Raw genomic sequence first — 21641 nt, forward strand, 5'->3', positions numbered from 1 at the left:
ACATTTACACGTACATTTGTATAAAATGTATCCAAGATTATTATCGAATGAATTAAATGAACAGGTTCCCGTCCAGCCTTCTCGTTCAGGCTAGACAAGAGCTAATGTTCCCGCTGCCCCTTTAAGAGCTTCGCTAGAGATTTGTTTTCAGACCCGCACAAACCGTCCTTTACTGGTTCAAACCGGTTTCGTGAGTCTGCGCAGTAAGTGTAAACAGGAAGAAGAGTGCAAAATTAAACCGTGTCGACGAACGTTGCGTTACATTGATAGGAACGGTTTGAAGTCGCGATGCAGGTGTAACGTTACAGTAAGCTTAAACGACATTAATTTATGATTAGCACATGATGTAAAGAGACTCGACAAAAGTCACTAGAGAAAACATCGGGTAACGTCAATGCTCATTTGCGATACTGACATCGTTGAAACACGGGCCCTATTCTCTTGCTCGAGAGCGAGCAGACAGTCCAGATATAATACAGAAAGACTTTAAAACTGTATGTGAATCACTGTCGTGTTTTAACGAAGAAATCTGCAGATAACGTTAGTTCGTGCAGAAAATCTGCATCCGACAGAAGTCCGCTCCCTGCCGGTGACTCAATGACCTACTAACCTAGTAACGGTAGTGTTTCTGCAGAAGAAAACCTCTGGCTGACGACTAGACTGATACTTCCAACATAAATTGTTAAGCACAATTCAGAATGGTTCAGAAAGACAAAATAATCGAGTCGACACTGTCAGAAAGTGAAGCCAATCCAGTGCCAAGCGAAGCTGTCGCGGATTCGCAGTGTCCCGTGGACGAGCCCAGTGTCGGGGTTGAGCGAACAGGCCGCAGGAAGTTCATCACTGGGGTGGTGGAGGGTGAGCGAATTTAGACAAATCCAACGTAATGCTGCCAAATGTAAAGCATATGCAACCGTTAAAATCAGTCTAATTAGTTGCCTACATTGCTAGAAAACATCTAATTTTATATATTGCTTAGGTGTTGCTTGACTGTGGCATCTGTGGAATATGCTGCGTTTGTCAAAAATAAAAACATGTCTTTTCTTATTTTGTTCTCCACACAGGCTTCTATGGACGGCCATGGACTATGGAACAAAGGAAAGAGCTTTTCAGGAGGTATTGTGCAAATGTGCAAATATCCTGCCCCTTTCTGATTCAACTTACCAGTAAATCTCAGTCTGTTTCTTTTGGACAAGTTTATACACACTATTGTAATCGTTAATACTATTTTTGTGTTTCAGGCAGCAGAAATGGGGTTTGAACACCTATCTGTATGCCCCAAAAGATGACTACAAACACAGAATGTTTTGGAGAGAAATGTATTCTGTTGAGGAAGCAGGTGAATATATATATATATATATTTTCATGCTCTTTTAAAAGGTACTGGTCGTTATGCTTTGTTTGGCTTAAGTTTGTTAATCTAATGTCTTTTGCTTCTAAAGAACAACTTACAACATTAATAAGTGCTGCTAAAGAGCACGGGATTGAGTTCATTTATGCCATTTCCCCTGGCCTGGACATTACATTCTCAAATCAGAAGGAAGTGTCAACACTCAAAAGGAAGTTAGACCAGGTGAGAATGAACCTATTCGGAAGCTTATACTGTGCTTTTGTCAGTGTTTTTATGACAGTGTTTGTCTTTTGTGCAGGTCTCTCATTTTGGGTGCAAGTCCTTTGCCTTACTTTTTGATGACATTGATCATAACATCTGTCCAGCTGACAAGGAGGTATTCAGCTCCTTTGCACATGCTCAAGTGTCTATCACCAATGAGATCTTCCAATATTTGGGAGAACCTGAAATATTTGTATTTTGCCCCACAGGTAAGATGATTATTACTACTTACTAAGTAACCATGCTGCTTTGTGTGATGCTAATGCATTGTTTCTATTTCGTACATTCACATAATTATTTAATGTTTCCTTGTCTTCAGAGTATTGTGGAACATTTTGTTATCCAAATGTGTCTCAGTCGCCTTACCTGCGCACAGTAGGAGAAAAGCTGCTTCCTGGTATTGAGGTGCTGTGGACAGGTAAGTTGTGTTTTCATTGAGGGGACTGGAATAATAGTTTGCTCTCTTGTGGATTTTAACAATGCCTTTCCGTGTTTGACAGGTCCCAAGGTAGTTTCTAAAGACATTACTGTTGAATCTATTGAAGAAGTCACAAAGATACTGAGGAGAGCTCCTGTCATCTGGGACAATATTCATGCTAATGACTACGATCAGAAGAGACTTTTTTTGGGGCCTTATAAAGGCAGGTCCACAGAACTCATCCCTCGGCTGAAGGGAGTTCTCACCAACCCCAACTGTGAATTTGAGTCTAATTTTGTGGCCATTCACACGTTAGCCACGTGGTACAAGTCTAACATGAATGGAGTGAGAAAAGATGTTGTCATGAGTAAGTATGTCTTTATGGAAACATTGTTTTTATAATACGTTTATGTATAAAAATAAAAAAATCTCTTAAAAGGTAAGTTTACTGAAGAGTGAAAATGCTCATCATTTTCTTACCCTCAAGTCATTCCAAACCTGTGCGGATGTCTTTTTTCCATTGAGCATGAACAAACATTTTCAGTTCCAACATACTTTCATTGTAAAGACAAAAAATAAGTTATAAATGTAAAAAAAATTAATTATAAAAGATATATCTGTGCAGATCTTTCAGTTAGCAAATGAAAATGATCCAATTGAATCCAAATGGACCTTTTTTTTCCCTCATTTTTAGAAGCTGTCATCACAATAGGAAGGACAATTGCATTTTCCGTTTCATGCAGATTCAGATAAAATTTTAATGTGGATTTATATACCAAGAACAGCTAATATTCTGAAATGGATTTTTCCTTATGAATTCTACTTTATTCTTGATTTGGCTCATATGATTGATTAAGATTGACCTAATTCATCAACGTTATATCATATTTGTGCGTTTAATCTTGATTGATTGTAGTTTCACAGCTTCTCGTTTCTGTGTGTAGCGGACAGTGAAGACAGCACCGTGTCCATCCAGATAAAGTTGGAAAACGAAGGCAGTGATGAGGAGTTAGAAACAGACATCCTCTACAGCCCACAGATCGCGCTCAAGCTGGCTCTCACTGAATGGCTCAGCGAGTTTGGAGTGCCTCATCAGTACAACAGTAACTATTAATTATTTGTGTGATATTATGAGACGTGATCTTATTTGTTCTGAATTTGGTATCATCTATCTTAACCTTTCTTTCTTTCTTTGTTGTAGGTCGGCAGGTTCCTCACAGTGGAACTAAAAGCACTTCTATAGATGTTCCTGCACTCACTGTGCCCAGTCTAGGCAATTCCACATCAGTGACTACAGTCTTCCAACAGCCCATCATGAGTCCAACCTTGCCCCTTAGCGATGAACTGCATGTGCTTGGCAAAGAAGAGGAGGTGGAGGTGGAGAAGAAGGAGTCTGACGAAGAACCCATGGAGATGGTCGTGGAGAAACACGACGAGGTGGAAGACACTAAAAATGTCAACCAGATCCTCACAGAGATTGTCAAGGCTAAAATGACAGAAGATCTCAGACCCATGGACACAGACAAAGAGAGCCTGACAGAGTCCAAGTCCCCTGAGATGTCCATTCAAGAGGATTCAGGCAGCGACATTGCACCAATGCAGACTGATGATCAGCTCAACAAGGAAGTGTTTGTTCCAGGCCCCAACGAGAAGCCAATGTTAACTACTGAGCCACTTACTCTGGAGGATCTGACCCTGCTAGCTGAACTCTTCTACCTGCCATACGAACACGGTCCCAAAGCAGTACAGATGCTGAAAGAGTTTAACTGGTTGAGAGCAAATAGCAATTATGTTAGTGTAAACTCCAAAGCAAAGGATCCAGAGAAGGTGAGCATTGTAATGTTTAAAAGCAAGTTTTTGTTTTTAAAATTGTGTTTATCTTGGCCTGGACAGTCATATAATTATATATTTAGAGATATAATATAAATGTAAGATTCATCAATACCTGGAAATTCCTATAATTAATAGGGGTGTGCATTGGCACTGCCCTCACGATTCGATTCGATTACGATTCACCAGGTAACGATTCGATTCAATTCGATTCTACGATGCATTGCGATGCATCAAAATTCTACTGCACACAAGGCAAATTTTTCATCAGTCATGAGGCAATACAAGCAGATATTAAACAACAGATTTTATTGGCTGCTATGTGTCTCCTGTATCTTTGACATAAAAGTTATTAAATTAAATTAAATGTAATAAAATAAAATAAAATGTAATTAAATAAAATGTACTAAATCAAATTAAATGGTACAGGGTATTGGATATGGCATTTTCATACCTGAAAATGAAAACAATCAAAATCACTGCTTTCAGTGCTTTTTTTTTTTTTTTTTTTACACATAGTAAAATAGCAGCTCTAAGACAGGGCACTTCCTGAAGTCCTGTGCAAATATTAAAATAATAAGTAACACTATTTTAACAACAGCCACCCAGGAATAAAAATATTCAGTGCAACAACACACAGTAACCACTTATTACTGTGAAACTTTTTTCAAGTAGTTAAGTAAAGTGCAAACTATTCTCAACAAAACAGCAGCTTAGCAGCTATATGACAATGACAATTATATATGCCTGCCCCCTGATCCTACCATCACATCAGCTGCATACAATCGGTAGCTTATACCGGGGCTCAATTGTTTCAAGCATGTGGCAAAACCCCACATTTTCTACCACAGAATAGGGTCGTAGATCCTTCGCTATAAAACATGCCACCGATCGTGTGATCCTCTTTGCTCTCTGGAAGTTGTGTGGCAATGTTGATCAGGATACCAATGATCAACATGGTTCGTGAAGTTAGCTGTATTGCCAACGTGCTTAATTTTAGTGTGGCAGATTTTACACACCGCGTAAGACGTGTCTAGTGTCCCATTCACTTCATAAAATCCGAAATGTGCCCAGATGTCCGCTTTCCAAGCTTTGGGCGCGTTTTTTATAATCCGTCTATCACGGTCATCTCCCTCCGCCTCAGTCATCTTGCTTGTTGTTGTTGTTATTCTCCCGGAACCGGAAGTATTTAAACTTCACAACTTTTTTGTCCGCCAGAAAATAAACAGTGACATAATCGATTATGGCACTTTGCCGCATCGATGCTGAATCGTTCATGCCCCGAATCGCGATGCATTGCCGAATCGATTATTGTTGACACCCCTAATAATTAATGTACTTTAAATTCTTTTGTGGGATAAAACATCCTTTTCTGATTTGTGAGATAATCATTCTTTACAGTTTGAGCAAAATCTGCAAATTAACTGCTTCACAAATGATTCAGAATGATTCATTTGCCAATCTGAGTAGGTTTGAATGATTATTAATGGTCATAGAAATTTGTTGGTCAAAATGTATGGGAACTCATTTAATTTGTAACTGCCTTGTTTTGTCCATGTTAAATTAAATATGAACAAAAATGTTTGCTCAATATACTCTAGTCACAAAATGGTGGAAATGCAGTAATTATTTTCACCACATGGTGGTGCCTTTATGACTCACTTTGTAGGTAATTGAAAGTTTTTTGCAGTTGCTGAGTTGTGTTGAAGCAGGAGATGTTTGATGGTGTGGTTATGATAAAAGTGGTATTCCTATGTTTCACATAGGTAGCTGAATGGCAATCTAGAGCGGAAACATTTGAGGAGATGTGCTGCTCCGTCATCCAGATGTTCACCAGACTCTCCAACTCAGCCAACAGGACCATTCTTTACGACCTGTATCCCTATATCTGGGATATAAAGAGTATCGTCTCAATGGTGAAATCATTTGTTCAGTGGTTAGGTAGGTATGGCGACATCTCTTTGTTAAGGCTTTTTAACCATGCTGAGCCGATGAAATACTTGAACATTATTCAGTAGAATCCAAAAACAATGAGCACCCATTTCAGTAGCCATCGATTTATAAAACGTTCAGATCTGCACTTCATGCATTGCACCATTTTACAGTGGCATTGCTAAGATTTCAGATGCTCAAAATGCATTTCTTAACAGATGGCACAGAGCATATTTTTAGACTTGAGAGAGTGAATTAACACTTTTCTACTCAATTATAAGACCTTAGTCCTCACGCACAGTATCAACAGCTTCCACATGCGCTACTGAAATTTCTTGGGCAAAGTCTGCCATTCATGGAAATTCAGTCTAGTGCACACTTGCCTTTTCTTACTTCTTTTTACGTATAGTGTAAATATTGATTTCCTCTACTGACTGGATGCTGTCCTCATTGCTAGCCAATGCCTCTCCTTCAGGCCACTCTTGATCAGGTAGAATGATTCGGACAGCTGTGGTCACAGTTGCCGGTGTGGGTCCTGCTGCTTGCTGTGCATTCAGTATCATTGTGCGTTAACTTGGCAACATCTGTTGCAATCTCTTTCGATCAAGGGTGTGATCGTGAAGGAAAATAAGCCCCTAGCGCGCCGCGCATGCGATCTTGGAAAGCAAGGCGGCTGTGTAAGGCTATTCTGGTGCATCATAAATGAATACTTTTGTACTTAATGGATTTTCTTTTATCATGTATGCGGATTATGAGCATTATAGGAAGAGACTCCACAAACAACCCTAGCGTATGCTTTACTCTAACTGAACTGATCTGGTCTGCTCACTACATTCCAGTGAACTGTACACAGTTCTCATGGTCCTACATACAGTTGTGCAGTCAGCGAATTGAAGGCTCTCTTATCTGAGAAGCTCTTGGGTCATTAGCCAGCCCTTTTATTTATGATGATTTTATTGAGAGACCCGTCACTTACTGAGAATGCCCATGTTTGTTATCCATGTAGCTTCTGGGCATCACTACAGTACAGTTAGAGTAACGGATTCTGCTCTAAATGAGGTTTTTGTTGGAAGTCGGTTGTGTAATTATAGCACCAGCATGGCCTGGGTTACCTTGGTAACCACATTTCATTTACAGGTTTCTGTCCAGCTTTATAACAAAGCAACACAGCAGGCAGCAACCAAAACTGGCATGCCACATCTAAGTTGTCATTAGCTGATGGAGGGGAAAATCAAATGTATAATCTGCCACATAATGAGGGTGTTCTGTGCAATCTGATTTAAACATCTGGCTTGTTTTCACAGAACACCCATAAAGGCTTCTCTTTATTCGAGACGACAAATTAGATTTATTCATATTGATTTAACTGTTCTTTTAATGTAGGTTAGTTTATTCGGACAGTACCCCCTCAATATGCTTCTCAGCCTCTGTTTGCACGGACAGTCCAAATCCCAGCACATTTTCATCCAGCATTTCTACACTGTCCAAAGCAGTGCAGATGGCATTCAGTCAGCGGCTCACTGCTGTCGTGCTGAGATCAGTTACTAATTAGCTCTTTTATTGTCTTCTCCCTTCATTATGTACAGATGGAAGAATCCTCAGCACAAGTTTCTACTGCTATTGGATGGACAGTGCCTGATGTATACACAGTGCTGCGATTATCATTTTTTTGGGGGGGGGTTTATGAATACAGTTTCATTATGTGCATTATCAGGAGAGGAAATGCTTTGAAGTCACATTTGCGCTGCGATAGCTCAAGTGTAAGGTGTTAACCCCCTAATTCTTTTCTCTGGCAGCTCTAACATGGATTTTGTTTCTATCAGTAGGCCCAATTGAAATGGCTCAGACCAGCTTCACCACACCAACTTAGGGGAAAATTGATATGCTTGACTCAGTCATCTAAACACGCCTCCATATTAAGACTATTAAGTTACAAAGATAATTATGTTCTGAATAAATACATAAAAAAGAAAAGGATGTGGTAAAATTCCCCTCAGATGGTGTGTGTTGTGCGTCCAGCCATTTCACCACAGGATGTGTTTTAATTCTGATCAAATTGATTGGGATGTGCGCCGCATTTGTCTTGTTACATGACGCCGAGTCCTCATCCCCTCACATTGGTACTGTTGTTTAGAAAGAACTGGGTTTCTAGTGGCAGATTAAAGCGTGTACCATAGCAATGAAAATCACTCAATTTTTATTCACCCAAGTTATATTCTACAGGAGCAAGTGTGTGTAGTGATTGGAAAGATTCAGTTGTTGCAGACTTTTGAATTAGGTTTTTATTTTGTGACTTGCCCATGAAGGGTCCAGATCTGCTCTGTCGATCATATAAGATAATATGATATGAACTATTAATCGATCAAAGAAATTGTCCACTGTGATGGCTGATGAAGAGTGCTTGATAGTCATGTGACAAGGCAGATAGGTCTAAATGTGACTTCAGAAGAAGGTTAGAATTTAGAGGGCTTAAACAGCTGAAGCTTATTTAGTACCAGTGAGTGAACTGATGACATATCACCAACAACAGGCCGTCTAAAATGTAGGAAAAGTGATACAGCCAATAATTCTTACATGTCACAGACTAGCAGCATTATTTAGTTGAAGTGTTAGTGCTTGAGACCTTATCCTAGATTGCATCACAAACCTCACTTGATTCTAAATTCTTAAGAATCATGTCAAAATTTATGGTTTCAGTAATGCGCCCCAAATCTGGCATTGCAGTCAGTGTAAGCCCTCTGTCATTGTAAGCTTAAGCTGCTTGAGCCCTAGGCAGAAGATATATGCAGTTTTCACTGTTGTTAATCATGATTTTTAAGTTATTTGGAAATAAGACACCTCTATCCTATACCCCTTCCCCCTCATTATGCCAGAAAGCCCCTCACATAATGTTCTCCGCTTGGATCTGATCTCAACAGGGTGTCGTAGTCAGTCGTCAGCACAGTTCTTAAGTGGCGACCAAGAGCCCTGGGCCTTTAGGGGCGGTCTAGCAGGAGAGTTCCAGGTATCCAATATTGAATTACCAGCAAAATGTTACACGAAGATATATTTTCAATTGTTTTAGATGTTCATATGGTTGCGAAAGGATATGGGTTGGTCTGTTGAAGGTGAGCTGTCAGCAGCTGCATAGAAAGTGAAGGGGTGTTGAGAGCCACTTGGGCTTTTTAGTGAAGTGTAAACTAAAATGGGTCAGAACTAGTGTTTGGGGTGATGGCGTTTTCTAACCCAGCCTAAATTTGGATTTCTTTCAGCAACTGCCCAAATGAGATGCTGCTTTTCCCCCTGCGCTTGCGTTAGCGCAGCATGGCTAGGTTTTATATTATGACATCTTGTTTCTTTGCAGGAAACAGCGCAAAAATTATCACCACTTTTTGTCTGCGCATGCGTCCACAACACCGCGCTTGCGTGTGCGACTGCGAACCTGCTTAAAGCTCCATGAACAAATGATTACTAATCCATAAACTCGGCGTACTTAACATCTCAGAGTTATTCAGCTATCTTAAATGGTCAGTTAAGGAAAAGGTGTTTTAACCTGGAAATATTTGGTCATGGAGTTTTGCTTTGCGCGCCAGCTTCATTCTTTTCCCTACAGGAAGATCTTGCGCAGCGAAAAAGAGTGGGAAAGGAGCATCTCCTTTAGCCAGTTAAGCCTTTTTCAGACCAAGCCTGCGTAATTTTGTTTCATTTTTGTTTCTCAGAAAAAAAGGTGGCAATGATTTTCAGTGGTGCGTAACTTTTGCATGATGTTTACGTGCTCTTGCTGTACACTGACCTACCAGAGAAGCAAGTTTACTTGTGAAGCGATTTATTCCCATGCCATTATTAGGCACATTCTTGTTCAGCTCCATTGTGTGAGGTCAGTTCAGCTTGAGCAGGTAAACAGCAGCCCAAGTTTCAAGTTGCAGTCACATGGTCAAATCTAGAGAGATACTAAACTGTACAATGCTTTTGCTTTGGTCTCCACAGAGACTGTTGCCAATTGATGGGGCTAATGATCTTTTCTACCAGCCACCACCACCAATGCCAACTTCCAAAATCTATTCCATAAGGCCTTACTTTCCCAAAGATGAGGTAGGTTTTCTCAAAACTTCTAACCACTGATATCAGCCATTTTATTTTCTATTTGCAAAAAAACTCTAGCCATTTGTAAGTTCTTATTTAAAATGTAAAGTCCAGACAAGGGTCAAGTAACTAGCTAGGTGGTAACTATCTACTGCAGCCTTCTTAATTTGCTTGCACTATTTGCTCTTAAGGCGTAGCTAGTAGTTCATAAGCTTTCCATTTACCTCCAATCATCCAAAAAATGCTTTCTAATTAAATAATTAAAAATGCGTTTCCACTGATACTTAAGCATGTAATACCACAGTAGTTATTTTGTAAATAACATAACATCTGTGTAAATAATTAATGTAAATAAAATGCAGAAACTATACCTTAAATTTTTTATTAATAAGAGGGCAAGAAATACTAATTACAAAAAATTTGTGTTAAAGAGCAATTAAGTCATTTATTTACATAATGTTCTCTCTTTTTAAAATGTAAAGAAGTGTAAATGTATATCTATTGGATTTAAGTAAATTAGGTAAAATATGAGCATTGCATTAATGATGCAATTCAATCAATTTGTTGTTTTTTCAAGCTTATCACCAGGCTTCTATAAATATTTAATTTATTCTTAGAGTTGCATTCAAATAATTTTAATGGTGCAACGCAAAATCATTTAGTAGAGGATCATTTGTATTTTAATGCCCATTTACATTGCAACAAGTTGTAGCCTGCACACAGCTGTGCAGCCGGCCCTAAAATGTTAATTTTGTTCTTTATGTTGAGGACATGACTTGTCTACGGTAAGCTGTCTGTAGTATGAAAACTCTGTCGATGCTCTGTCTAAATAAAACGTTGCTGTTGGCTGCTTTAATTCCCAGCTGAGGTGTCCCAGTTTAAGCTGTGCTTTTAGGTTTGTTTGCAGCACATCTGAAGCATTCTGCTGAAACAGCAGTCTTGGTCCACCTGTTAGTCCTTAGAGGGCTTGCACTTTGTGGAATGAAAGCTGTCAGATGCCTTCACACACTGCATCTCTCTCACTCTCTGTCCTCAGTCTGCTGTCTACAAGATCTGCAAAGAGATGTTCACTGAGGGCTGTGACGGCATCTCTTTCTCAGATGAGTCACCAGACCTTATTGGAGACAGGTGTGCTTTGAGCTTCCACTTTGTTTAGTCACATTAATGTATTGTGGGTGCTTGAATAATAACGTGACCTTTTTTACCATCTTCTTTCTCATTGCAGGTTAGTAGGAGGTTTCCTGACGCTCAGCCCAGACTATGGGTTTGTGCTTGAGGATGAGGAAGGTATCTGTGGCTATGCTCTGGGCACTGTGGATGTCAAACCTTTTGTGAAGAAATGCAAGATGAGTTGGATTCCATTCATGCAGGAGAAATACAACAAACCAGACACAGAGAAGGACCTGTCAGAAGCTGAGGTTAGCATGTCATGTATTCTTCGTATAATTCTATTTATTGAACGATTTATTAACTTCAACAAAATCTGAAGTTTATATATATATATATATATATATATATATATATATATATATATATACAGCAACTGTACAGAAACTTTAATAATGTTTTCCCCTATAGAAAATGATGCTAAGTTTCCATGAGGAGGAGGAAGGCTTACCAGAATCATTCCTCAGTAACTTCCCATCACTCATTAAAGTGGACATTCACGCAAAGGTTACTGACCCCAGTGTTGCCAAAAGCATGATGGGATGTCTCCTCTCATCATTGAAAGCCAATGGTAGGCAAAGTTTGTTTGTGTGGCATGTGCTTTTATTTAACATGATACATTATTCATTGTTATAGTAATAACATTGTTATTACATGGAGTACTGGTAATTAAATACATTGTACATTAAAGCTGCTTTTAAATTCTGAGTGATCTTCCCTCTCTTACCACACTTGACTTTGACTTTAGTAAGCAGTGTTTATAGTTCATACATTTCGGATGTTAACATGTTAGAGGACTTGTGTGATTTGTTTAAATTCTTTGTTTCATAAACGTATCTTTTCCTCCTTGGTTGTCAGGTTCACATGGTGCTTTCTGTGAGGTCCGCCAGATGGACAAACGGATGTTGGACTTTTATAGCAAACTGGGCTGCTTTGAAGTGGCCAAAATGGAGGGATTCCCAAAAGATGTTATAATAATGGGGAGGAGTTTGTGAATCTGAGCTGCTGGAAAAAAAAAGAAAAAAAAAAAAAAAAAGAGTACAGCGGGAGCCTTGCAGAAATTACACAAAGCTTTGGCCCCAACACGCTACCTGTTCATGTGACTATCACAAGTTTTGTAATGGCAACTCTGGTGACTTGTAGCTTCATTCACATCATATCTCGAATGCACTTCTAGAAATGTAGGTGCTGTTATTTCACTTTGCCAGTGCGTGGTGGAAGTGGGTGTACACGCATGCACACATTGGTGTGTTCAGAAATGAAAAAATAATTGAAGTGGCTCTGCAAGGTTAATTCAGGACGCATGAGTAACTTTGAGTTTTTTTCTGGTGTACCGTTTGCTTGAGTTGGCCCACTAAATCTCTTAAGATATGGCTGAGTTGCAGTTTGTGTTCAGTATATGTGCATGTTTAAGTTAACGTCTAGTTCCTAGACTGAAAACTTGCCATTACTTGATAGGAGACATCTTCACTTTACTGTTTTTAATATTTCATTTCAGTGCTTTATATGTTCAAAGCAATAATCTAGAAGGACTTCATAACTTCATGTTATTGCTTTCTAGGACATTGTAATACATTTCCAGATTCAAACAGGGTCTGTGAGCTCTCTTATGGAGAACACAAGCTATCCTTTGAGGTTTGGGATGCTGCTCTATTATTTAGAAAAGAAAAAAAACTGAAATTGAACTTTGAGCAGGCAGAAGTAAATACAGTTCAAATCTGTTGTCTTTAAGACTGCATGGGGTACTTTTGTGTAAACCTTTAGCATGTGTATCTTTTAGGGATAAAATTTTTTATTTTGTACAAAAACGCCTTTTGGCTCTTGCCCTTCTCTGGAATATATTTGAGGGTAATGAAAAAAGTAATTTCCTACAGTTCTTTGTTTAAAATGGTAAATTATACAATTCTAAGACACAACAGGGTTGCATTAAAATTCTGAGATGCTGATGTTTACCAAAAGAAAAAGAAGTACAAATTGTATTGTAAACCTCAAGACCAATGCCCTGACACTAATCAAAATGAAAACTGAAAATAAATGCTCGTACATTAGTGAATTATCATAAAGATACCAGAGATATTTATTTTTCTGATGCCTGAAGAGAATAACATGGCTTGTTCTTTAATGACCGTCTTCCTCTTTATCAGTATATTTAAAAATCCCTACAGTTGAAGTCCGCTCTGCATTGTAAGTGCTAGGATTGTTTTCCTGAATGTAGCTGCGAAAGAAACTCTGTATTTACTCCCTTTTTTTAACCAAAGTTACTAAGGTTTTTTTTTTTTTTTGTATTGTATAGTGCTATATTCTGAAAAACTAAATGAGCACAAAAGGCTCCTGCAGATTTCCATGTATAATGTTTAAAATGCCTGAGTTAAAGAAAAATGTAAATAGTTTTGTGCATGTGATGGGCCAACAGGTGGGGGTGTTTTTTTTTTTTTTTTTTTTTCTCTCCCAATTAAGGGAAATTTGTACCCCAAAATTGGTTATCTCTACATGGCCTGTTGCTTCATTTTATTTTTGTCGATCACATCCAATGTAAAGGGCTTTTCTTTTTTTAAAGTCATATCCAATGTATATATTTAAAAAATGAAAACCTTTCTGTACTTTGATGTAATTATGATTCTGTATATGTAATATAGTTGTAATTTCTGAAAGAGTTGTATGTAGTTAAAATGGCTATTAAAATGTTAAATAGAAAAGAAAAAAAATCAGTGGTTAGTGAGTTAAATGAAAAATGTTTTCTTGTGCCACAGTTTCTACACCTTGCGAAAAAATGTTTGTCATGGCTTTCTTAAAACGTTGCAGGTGGTAAAATTGTAAAATTTTATTGCATGCTAGTATATGTAATTAACTGTCTTGGGGGGGTTAGTTAAAACGAATAAATGACTTTCAAAACAAAAACCACATCAATGAGGACAAATCAATGTGGTATTAAATTTTGTAAAAACATCTTTATTATTGAGATATTGTGCCAAATTAGTAAACAACAAGACAAAAGACCATAGACAGTAAAGTCTAGCCCACTTCCGTGTCCATGTCGATGACGTCTTGATTCTTGCGACGGTTTTCGTGTACTCGTCACATGTGTTTTGAAAACTCGACCTGCACTGTAGATATTATAGCCTCTATTAAAAGTGATTTTAGTAGTATTTGAACAATTATGTCGTTTGTGGAGGACGAAGTATCAGACAGTGGAGTGGAATCGCGCTCGCGGTTGGAAAGCTATGTGTTCAGTAAGATCAACACTGGCGAGCTGCATGTTTTGTACTTTTGCTAACACGTGGGACAACGACAATTGTCTTTCCTTGTAATTGTGTTTAACGTTCATCAAAAGAACCCTGGGTCACTGTGCATCAATATATAGTTCAAACGCCGTCGTTTTCTATAATTCCATTCATTTAATGCATTTAAATTATATAAAGCTATTTAATATTTTGGTTTTGGATTCCTTTAGGTTGCCAGTTGTCTTCTGAAGTTCCATTTTACACATTTCAAGCAGATGAAGATGACGATGTGGAACATTTTCTCGAGCTTAGAACGGTTCGTAGACTGTTTTGTTGCAAGAACAGTCCGCTTATGTTGTTTTAAAACTGAATGGTGACTGCCTTGTTCTACGAACAAACAAATAATTTGGGTTTAATACGGAGGTGAAATAATTATATTTTATTTCTGCCTGATTAATGCTTTTAAATCAGTATGAAATTAAAATGCACCCCGTTTAATTTATTTTATAAATGCATATTATAGATATGAATATTTTAACAATTGAACTGTACATGTTTGTTTATTTAGACCTTTTTAAATATTTAATCAAAGTGTTCTAACTGACTTCTTTCTGGTGACATGTATAGGACTTCTCCAATCATTTAAATTAAATTAAATGTATGCATTTAGCAGACTCTTTTATCCAAAGTGACTTACAGTGCATTCAGGCTAACTTTTTTACCTAACATGTGTTCAGAAGTCATTTAAAGATGTTTGCAGATCCTAAAAAATATTGCAGGCAAAAAGATTCATTGTCTATTGTCCATAGACTAGAACAATGAAGCACAGCTCACACCAAAGTCACTTTCAAACCAAATCAGCTCTCTGACATTGAAAGCACAAAGCAGTGAATCCATGTGACCTGCTTGAATATGTAGAGGTCACATTAAACTGCCTCCACTTTCTCAAAATCCAGTGAACAACCGATGAATAGAACCAGGTCCTTGTCCTACAATATTACTTTTCTGATGGATGTCACAGTATAGAAGAAAGGATCTGTAGTTGCTTGATGATCTGCTTTTAAAAGCATAACTATTTACATTTCCCCCAAACCATTAGATTTGTCTGGGTGATGGTGCCAAGGAGGAGAATAATGTTGTGGAAGTGACTGCTATGAATCACCAAGGAAAGAAAATATCAGTGCCTGTAGCTAATCTCAACATTTCCTGCCTGCCTATGGTAATGCAACATATATTTGAGTTCCTTTTTTCAATTCTGCTGTTGTACATTATAAATGTTCCAACATATTGCAAGTTTTGAAATCAGTTTTCTTACTCAGGTGAACCTCGGAGAGTTTGAGTTGATGGCTCCTGTCACACTACGCCTGAAGTCTGGAACTGGACCAGTGACCGTCAGTGGGTTACATTTAGTTGGTGAGGAATACAACACTGTTTCGCGAGCACACAGTAGTTCTTTGTCACAAAATTGCAAAGCTGTTTTATCTTTTGTTTTGAAAATGAATGATGCTAATAAATTCTCCTTCAGCCACAGAGAATGAAGGGTCTGAATTATCAGATGAAGATGATGATGATGAAGTCAGTGAGGAGGAAATGCCCTCAATCAAACCAGCCAAGAAAAAGCAGAAAGCTTAATTAAAGATGTTAACACCAGACCTTTATGTTTTATCCAGTATTAGACTTAATGATCTACTATGGGATGTGACGAAGAGTGATTAGGAATTTAATGGAATGTTGTACTTCCAGATATGGTTGCAAGTGTTAAATAGAAAGGTTAAAGCCTCATTACAACCAGATCCATGAACATCCATGTTGATTAATGTACTCAATACTGTTACTTATGTGTATGTAAGTGACTGCCAACATCAACTTCAGACTAGCTCTCAGTTCAGGGACTGAGAATTCACAATTAGTCCTGTTCCCACTGAGGCCTTAAGTGAGGCACTTGATGCCGGGTTGATTCCATATTCCATACATACTGTGAAATGATATAGACCGTGACGGCCTGTCACTCATCTGCCTTTGGGGAAAATACCAGCATTCTTCTCTACAGATATTCCTCTCATACTGCTTTGTTTGAATTTTTTTTTTTTTTAAATTGGCAATCAGGGTTTTTATATCCTAGTCCCTTTTAGAAGGACTGATAGAGTGAATTTTTGCATGGTGCGTTTTATGTCGAGATCAGTCTAGAAGGACTTGCCATGGTTGCCTTTTTTGTATTTTCACAGATTTGTTTACAGATTCTATAAATAAAATTAGTTGTTTTAATAGAATCAGTGCAATGTTGCATTTTTAAAAGCTCACTTTATAACTGGTTTGGCAGATTTGGTTCTGTAGCACTGATGATGAAAGCTGTAATAATTTCTGTGTTTGGTACAATTACATCAGCTGTCTGAAAAAAAAAAACAGAGAGTTATCATTATCATGATATTGTACAGAATGAACATTCTCAATATTTGATTATAATTATATACAATATTTGATAATCAGAAGGGCAATGTAATCACAATAAAGCCATAAAGGTATAGCCTGACTACGTCAGACTTCCTACTTCCGCTCAATTTCTGTACTGTCTACGAAGCCAAGTCAAGTAGCAGAGTCTGGTATTACCAGGCTAATGAAGGTATACATTCAGACAGGATGTTCTAAGGTAAAAAAAAAAAAAAACAGAAAAAATTTTTATACACCAGATATAATATTTGTTCTTTTTTTATTTTTTATTAGTGGGTGCAGGACAGTAGTTCATTTATATAAACGAGAAGAGCAAAATAAAGGAAACTGTGACATACGCCCGGAAAATATACCCAGGAAAAATTTGGGCCCAAAAGATTTCAGACACTTTCACCTGACAATGTTTTCCTTGAGTGTTTTTTCTTTAATTGCTAATGCGACCTTTTTACACAGACTGAACAAAATTAATCATAGCTTGGTAATTGAAATTGGTCAATTGTAAATTGGTATTATCTAATTGTGTACAGCTAACAGCTATTCATCCTAATTCATAACAGTTATCTGACGTTATCAAGATGATTTTTTTTCTGACAAAGTTTAACTCTGAGTTCTTGTTATGTTTTATTACCTTTTTCTAAACTATAGTGAATAAACTGATGAAGTGAGAAATGTTGAAGATGTCCGAATAAATTTAGTTTTGACTGTATATAATCGCTGAACACATCTATTTATACATTATTTTTGTCATTTCCCTTTCAAATTTCTGCTGTTTACTGAATTGTTAGCGTTTCATAATTCTATTATTTGTAATTTGTCTCTAATAGTAGGGTCTATTGTGACAACTTGCCCCATATATAGAGTTGAGTAGTATGTTTTTCTTGGGCAGTAACGGTGCGAAGGTTCAGTGGCTGTAGTAAATGTAGTCAGACGTGACTTTTATTGACTCTGAAACCCGACCAGAGGAATCCTCAATGTTCTCGAACAAACGCTGCTCCTTTAAAATGACGCCGACGGACGGTGACGTCACTGAGCTCCCCCTAGTAACCCTCCTCGGCGTCTCGGAAGATTCCTGGAGAAAGATGGTGAGAAGTTATCTGCTTCTAGTCATGTCTTTGTGTGTTTTATAACGAGTTACGCGTCATTGATCGGAACTGGGAGCGTGTAGTCTGGATCATTAGCAGCAGTTAGTTAGTGGGTTTCCTGTAGGAGTGAAACCTGATGGCTCAGCGGCGCTAGGCTGTTATTACCACCCCGCTAACGTTACATATTTCCCCGAAGCAGGAATAATTTCACTTAGTCAGACAATTTAGATATTATGTTAATTACAGTAAACGAAACACAACTCCGAAAACCAGCGCTCCTGCCTCTTTTTCTATTGACTTCTATACGTAAAATTAATTTCATCATTCATCAAAATTCATATTTATATGACAAAACTAACGTTATTGGTAAAGAATTCTGATATTGTAGTGTTAAAACGACCAAATCATTCAAGTAAATTTAAAGTATAAAGTAACAGTGAATAGTGACTGAGGCTGTTATTTTAACATACCCTTTTGTGCTGCATTTTGTATTTAACAATCAACTGAATAATATATTATTATCTTATTTGTCTTTTTAATACCTTCTTATAGAAGGTTATAAAAAGAGTTTATTTCTCACAAACATCCTCACAGTGTCACTGTCATTGCTGTCTTGTTTAAAATCTGGTTATTAAGCAGATTATGTTTATTCCAGGGTTTGTTGTCGATTCTTAGAAAACTGAAGAGTGCCCCGGACCAGGAGGTACGCATTCTGCTCCTCGGATTAGACAACGGTGGAAAGACAACACTTCTCAAACAACTGGCCTCTGAGGATATTAGTCACATCACCCCAACACAGGTAAAACACAGAAAGAAGCTACTAGAAATGATCTCTTCTTTTACAGAAATTACAAATTTCCTTGTAAAAAAAGTTTATTATCATTGTTTTTATATAGTAATCCCGTAAGTGCTTCTGCATTTATTTTGGTCTTGCTCTTTAGCACAGCGCAGTCTTGCCCAGTTGCTTTTAATTCTTCTGTCCTTGCCAGGGCTTTAATATTAAGAGCGTGCAGTCTCAGGGCTTCAAACTAAATGTCTGGGACATTGGAGGCCAGAGGAAGATAAGGCCGTACTGGAGAAACTACTTTGAAAATACAGACATGCTTGTGAGTGTTTCTTAAGAGATTTGTATTCATGAGTTGTGTATAGCCAGACCACTGAACAAATTGTCCATTTATAGTTCATTTATTCTCATATACACTACTGTTCTAAAGTTTGAGGCAGATTTTTAATAAAGATGTCACTCAGGTTGCTATATTACATCAAAAATAGAGCTAAAGATTATATTATGATATTATTACAATTTTAAATAATTTAGTATTTTAGCATAAATTTAAAATGTAATTTATCACTTGATGGCAAATCTTAATTTTTTGCATTATTCCATTTTGCATATCATTCTAATATGCTGATTTGCTTCTCAAGAAACATTTTTTATTAGAAAATGTTGAAAATGCTGCTTAACTTATTTGGGGAAAACCATAACACATTTCTTTATTGGTTTGAAAACAGTGTGTATATGAAAAGGAACTCTTTTCTATTATAAATGTCTTTTACTGTCACTTTTGATCTTGTTAATGCAAGTATAAAATTAAAAAGTACTGCCGCAATGCCTTTGAACAATAGTGTATTTATATTTTTGGGGTAAGTAATATGTCTTATATTGTCATTATTTTTATTTTTTTCAGATCTATGTCATAGACAGTGCAGACAGGAAGCGATTTGAGGAAACGGGGCAGGTATATATAGAAAATACGTTTATTATTGCTGTTATTATTGTCATGTTTATGTGTGTGCATCCAAGGCTTCTGCTGGATATTACTCAGACTATGTGGCTTCACACGTTCTCAGGTTTTGCTAAATTTTTCCAGCTTAGTACAGTTCACTGCAGCAATGATATTTTAAACTGATTTGAAGTGAAACGCTACTAGATGACTCCAATGAAATGTGTAGGCATATACTTGATCTTGATATGCATTTGTTCAAGTAAATGCGTACTGAAAGTATTTGAATGAGCTATTTTGAATGGTTCGTGTGATGTGCAGGAGTTGGCCGAGCTGCTGGAAGAGGAGAAACTTAGTGGGGTATCTGTCTTAATCTTTGCAAATAAGCAAGATCTGCTGACTGCTGCTCCGGCCTCTGAGATCGCAGAGGGACTGAATCTCCACACCATTCGGGACCGCATGTGGCAAATTCAGTCCTGCTCGGCACTTACAGGAGAAGGAGTCGAGGTGAGTCATCGGCCTTCTTTTATTTACCCATGCATTTGTTTTGGACCTTCCCATCAGAGATTGGTTTTGGCACTTAAAATGCTTCCTCCTTTCAGGATGGCATGAACTGGGTCTGCAAGAATGTTACAGCAAAGAAGAAGAAGCAGTGAGTCTAGTGTATTTTTCTACAGCCATTCAGGGAATGTGAAAAGCAAGCTTTGTGGACTGTGTGGATTCCCTACCAGCTCTTTCAGGTTAAAGGGATATGAGGAGGTTCAGAGAGCCTTTTCTTTTTTTCTTCTCTGAACCACCTCAGCCACTGCCTCACTTCCTCCGTCATCGGAGGAACTCACAATCACTTCATAAATACTGTGCAACAGCATGATACTCCGAATGAATTTGATTTATAATGTCCAGTCAACCACTGAAGTGAATATAATAAGTGTTTTGCATTATTATTATTATTGTTATTATTATTATTTAATCTGTTTGATCTTGGAATCTATTTCAATATCTTGTATTTCTATGATTTATTAGTTTTAGATTGATTTACACTGTGCTAGATTTATTTTATTTTTTTCTTGCATAGCTCGTGTTATTTGACTGGCTTGAACCAAAGTGTTATGAAAGCCAAGTTCTTAAATATACACTTTACTGTTGGATGAGAGCTTGTAACATGTTTAGCCAACTTAAGCATCTGGCTGTGGCAGTGGAGAGGTTCTTTGTTTATGAGATCATGAGATTGAGAGCAGTACATTCACATCAAGCCACCTGTAAAAGTCAGAAATCAGAAGACCAGATCAGCAGCACAGATGCTCTTGTCACAAACAGGAAATCAGTAGATGGCATTTATGACCTCTTGATAATTTGGATTTTTCTTTTGTGACAAAATCATAGGAGTAAAACAGGCCATTTTAAGAGGTGTGTCTATTTCCTGCATGTTCTACTCAATAGTTTTTAGGAATGTGGGAGGGTGTTTGCTGGATGTTAGGATGAATTATCTGATGAATAATGACTCCTGCTTTCAGAACATTATTTCAGTTAATCACACTTATACTTCTCGTTGTTATCATTCCATCATTTTTCTCTCTTACAAAACAATACATTAGAATTTATGAGTAGAAATATATAAAAAAAAATGTCTACAACATGAAAATTAAATATTTATCATTTGCATTGTCTTATTTTCAACACTTAGGCTTTAATTGTGTCCATAAATGTTTTTGTATGTCTGTATGAAGGGGCAAATTTAATGGAGAAAGTCAAATGACTAATTTCAAATCTTAAGCCCAAAACACACTGCATGATTTTAGCAATCCTATAAGATCACTGCATGTCACACTGTGCTACATTGATCTAATAAACTTGGCTACAACGTGTGTAGACTGTACGATGATGACATCATCTTATGACAACTTCATCAGCATGCCCTAGTGGTAAACAAAAAAAAGCATGATGAATAACGCTTCATTAACTTGTGTGGCAGAGGCTGTACATTCTCATTCAACAGGGTTTTTCCCTCAAAAATAAATAAATAAATACATATTGTCATTATTACTCAAAACCATAGTTCCAAACCCGTAAAACCTTAGCTACCATGTGTCCTGGTGGTAGTACAGTAACGTTGTGTCTACAGTAACTACTGTCGTGAGTGCTGTT

The 21641-nt window shown here is 37.5% G+C and overlaps 3 protein-coding genes across 3 annotated transcripts; all 3 read left to right on the forward strand.

Moving 5' to 3' along the window:
* The first annotated feature begins 173 nt into the window (after nucleotides 1-173).
* Nucleotides 174-13904, forward strand: oga (O-GlcNAcase). The gene is made up of 16 exons (XM_052573399.1): nucleotides 174-858; nucleotides 1065-1116; nucleotides 1242-1339; nucleotides 1443-1573; nucleotides 1650-1821; nucleotides 1932-2030; nucleotides 2113-2397; nucleotides 2975-3133; nucleotides 3232-3857; nucleotides 5627-5801; nucleotides 8711-8796; nucleotides 9759-9863; nucleotides 10891-10982; nucleotides 11080-11272; nucleotides 11433-11592; nucleotides 11880-13904. Exons 1-16 carry the CDS (start codon nucleotides 699-701, stop codon nucleotides 12014-12016), a joined length of 2730 nt encoding a protein of 909 aa, XP_052429359.1. The 5' UTR covers nucleotides 174-698; the 3' UTR covers nucleotides 12017-13904.
* A 143-nt stretch (nucleotides 13905-14047) lies between these two features.
* npm3 (nucleophosmin/nucleoplasmin, 3) lies at nucleotides 14048-16512 on the forward strand. Its single transcript, XM_052573401.1, has 5 exons — nucleotides 14048-14251; nucleotides 14473-14558; nucleotides 15342-15461; nucleotides 15562-15655; nucleotides 15768-16512. The coding sequence occupies exons 1-5, from the start codon at nucleotides 14179-14181 to the stop codon at nucleotides 15872-15874; spliced, it is 480 nt and encodes a 159-aa protein (XP_052429361.1). The 5' UTR covers nucleotides 14048-14178; the 3' UTR covers nucleotides 15875-16512.
* Nucleotides 16513-17622: 1110 nt separating this feature from the next.
* arl3a (ADP ribosylation factor like GTPase 3a) lies at nucleotides 17623-21361 on the forward strand. Its single transcript, XM_052573400.1, has 6 exons — nucleotides 17623-17772; nucleotides 18428-18571; nucleotides 18762-18878; nucleotides 19461-19511; nucleotides 19818-20003; nucleotides 20099-21361. The coding sequence occupies exons 1-6, from the start codon at nucleotides 17662-17664 to the stop codon at nucleotides 20150-20152; spliced, it is 663 nt and encodes a 220-aa protein (XP_052429360.1). The 5' UTR covers nucleotides 17623-17661; the 3' UTR covers nucleotides 20153-21361.
* The last annotated feature ends 280 nt before the right edge of the window (nucleotides 21362-21641 follow it).

This window comes from Carassius gibelio, chromosome B13 (assembly GCF_023724105.1).
Source record: "Carassius gibelio isolate Cgi1373 ecotype wild population from Czech Republic chromosome B13, carGib1.2-hapl.c, whole genome shotgun sequence".
NCBI lineage: Eukaryota > Metazoa > Chordata > Actinopteri > Cypriniformes > Cyprinidae > Carassius > Carassius gibelio.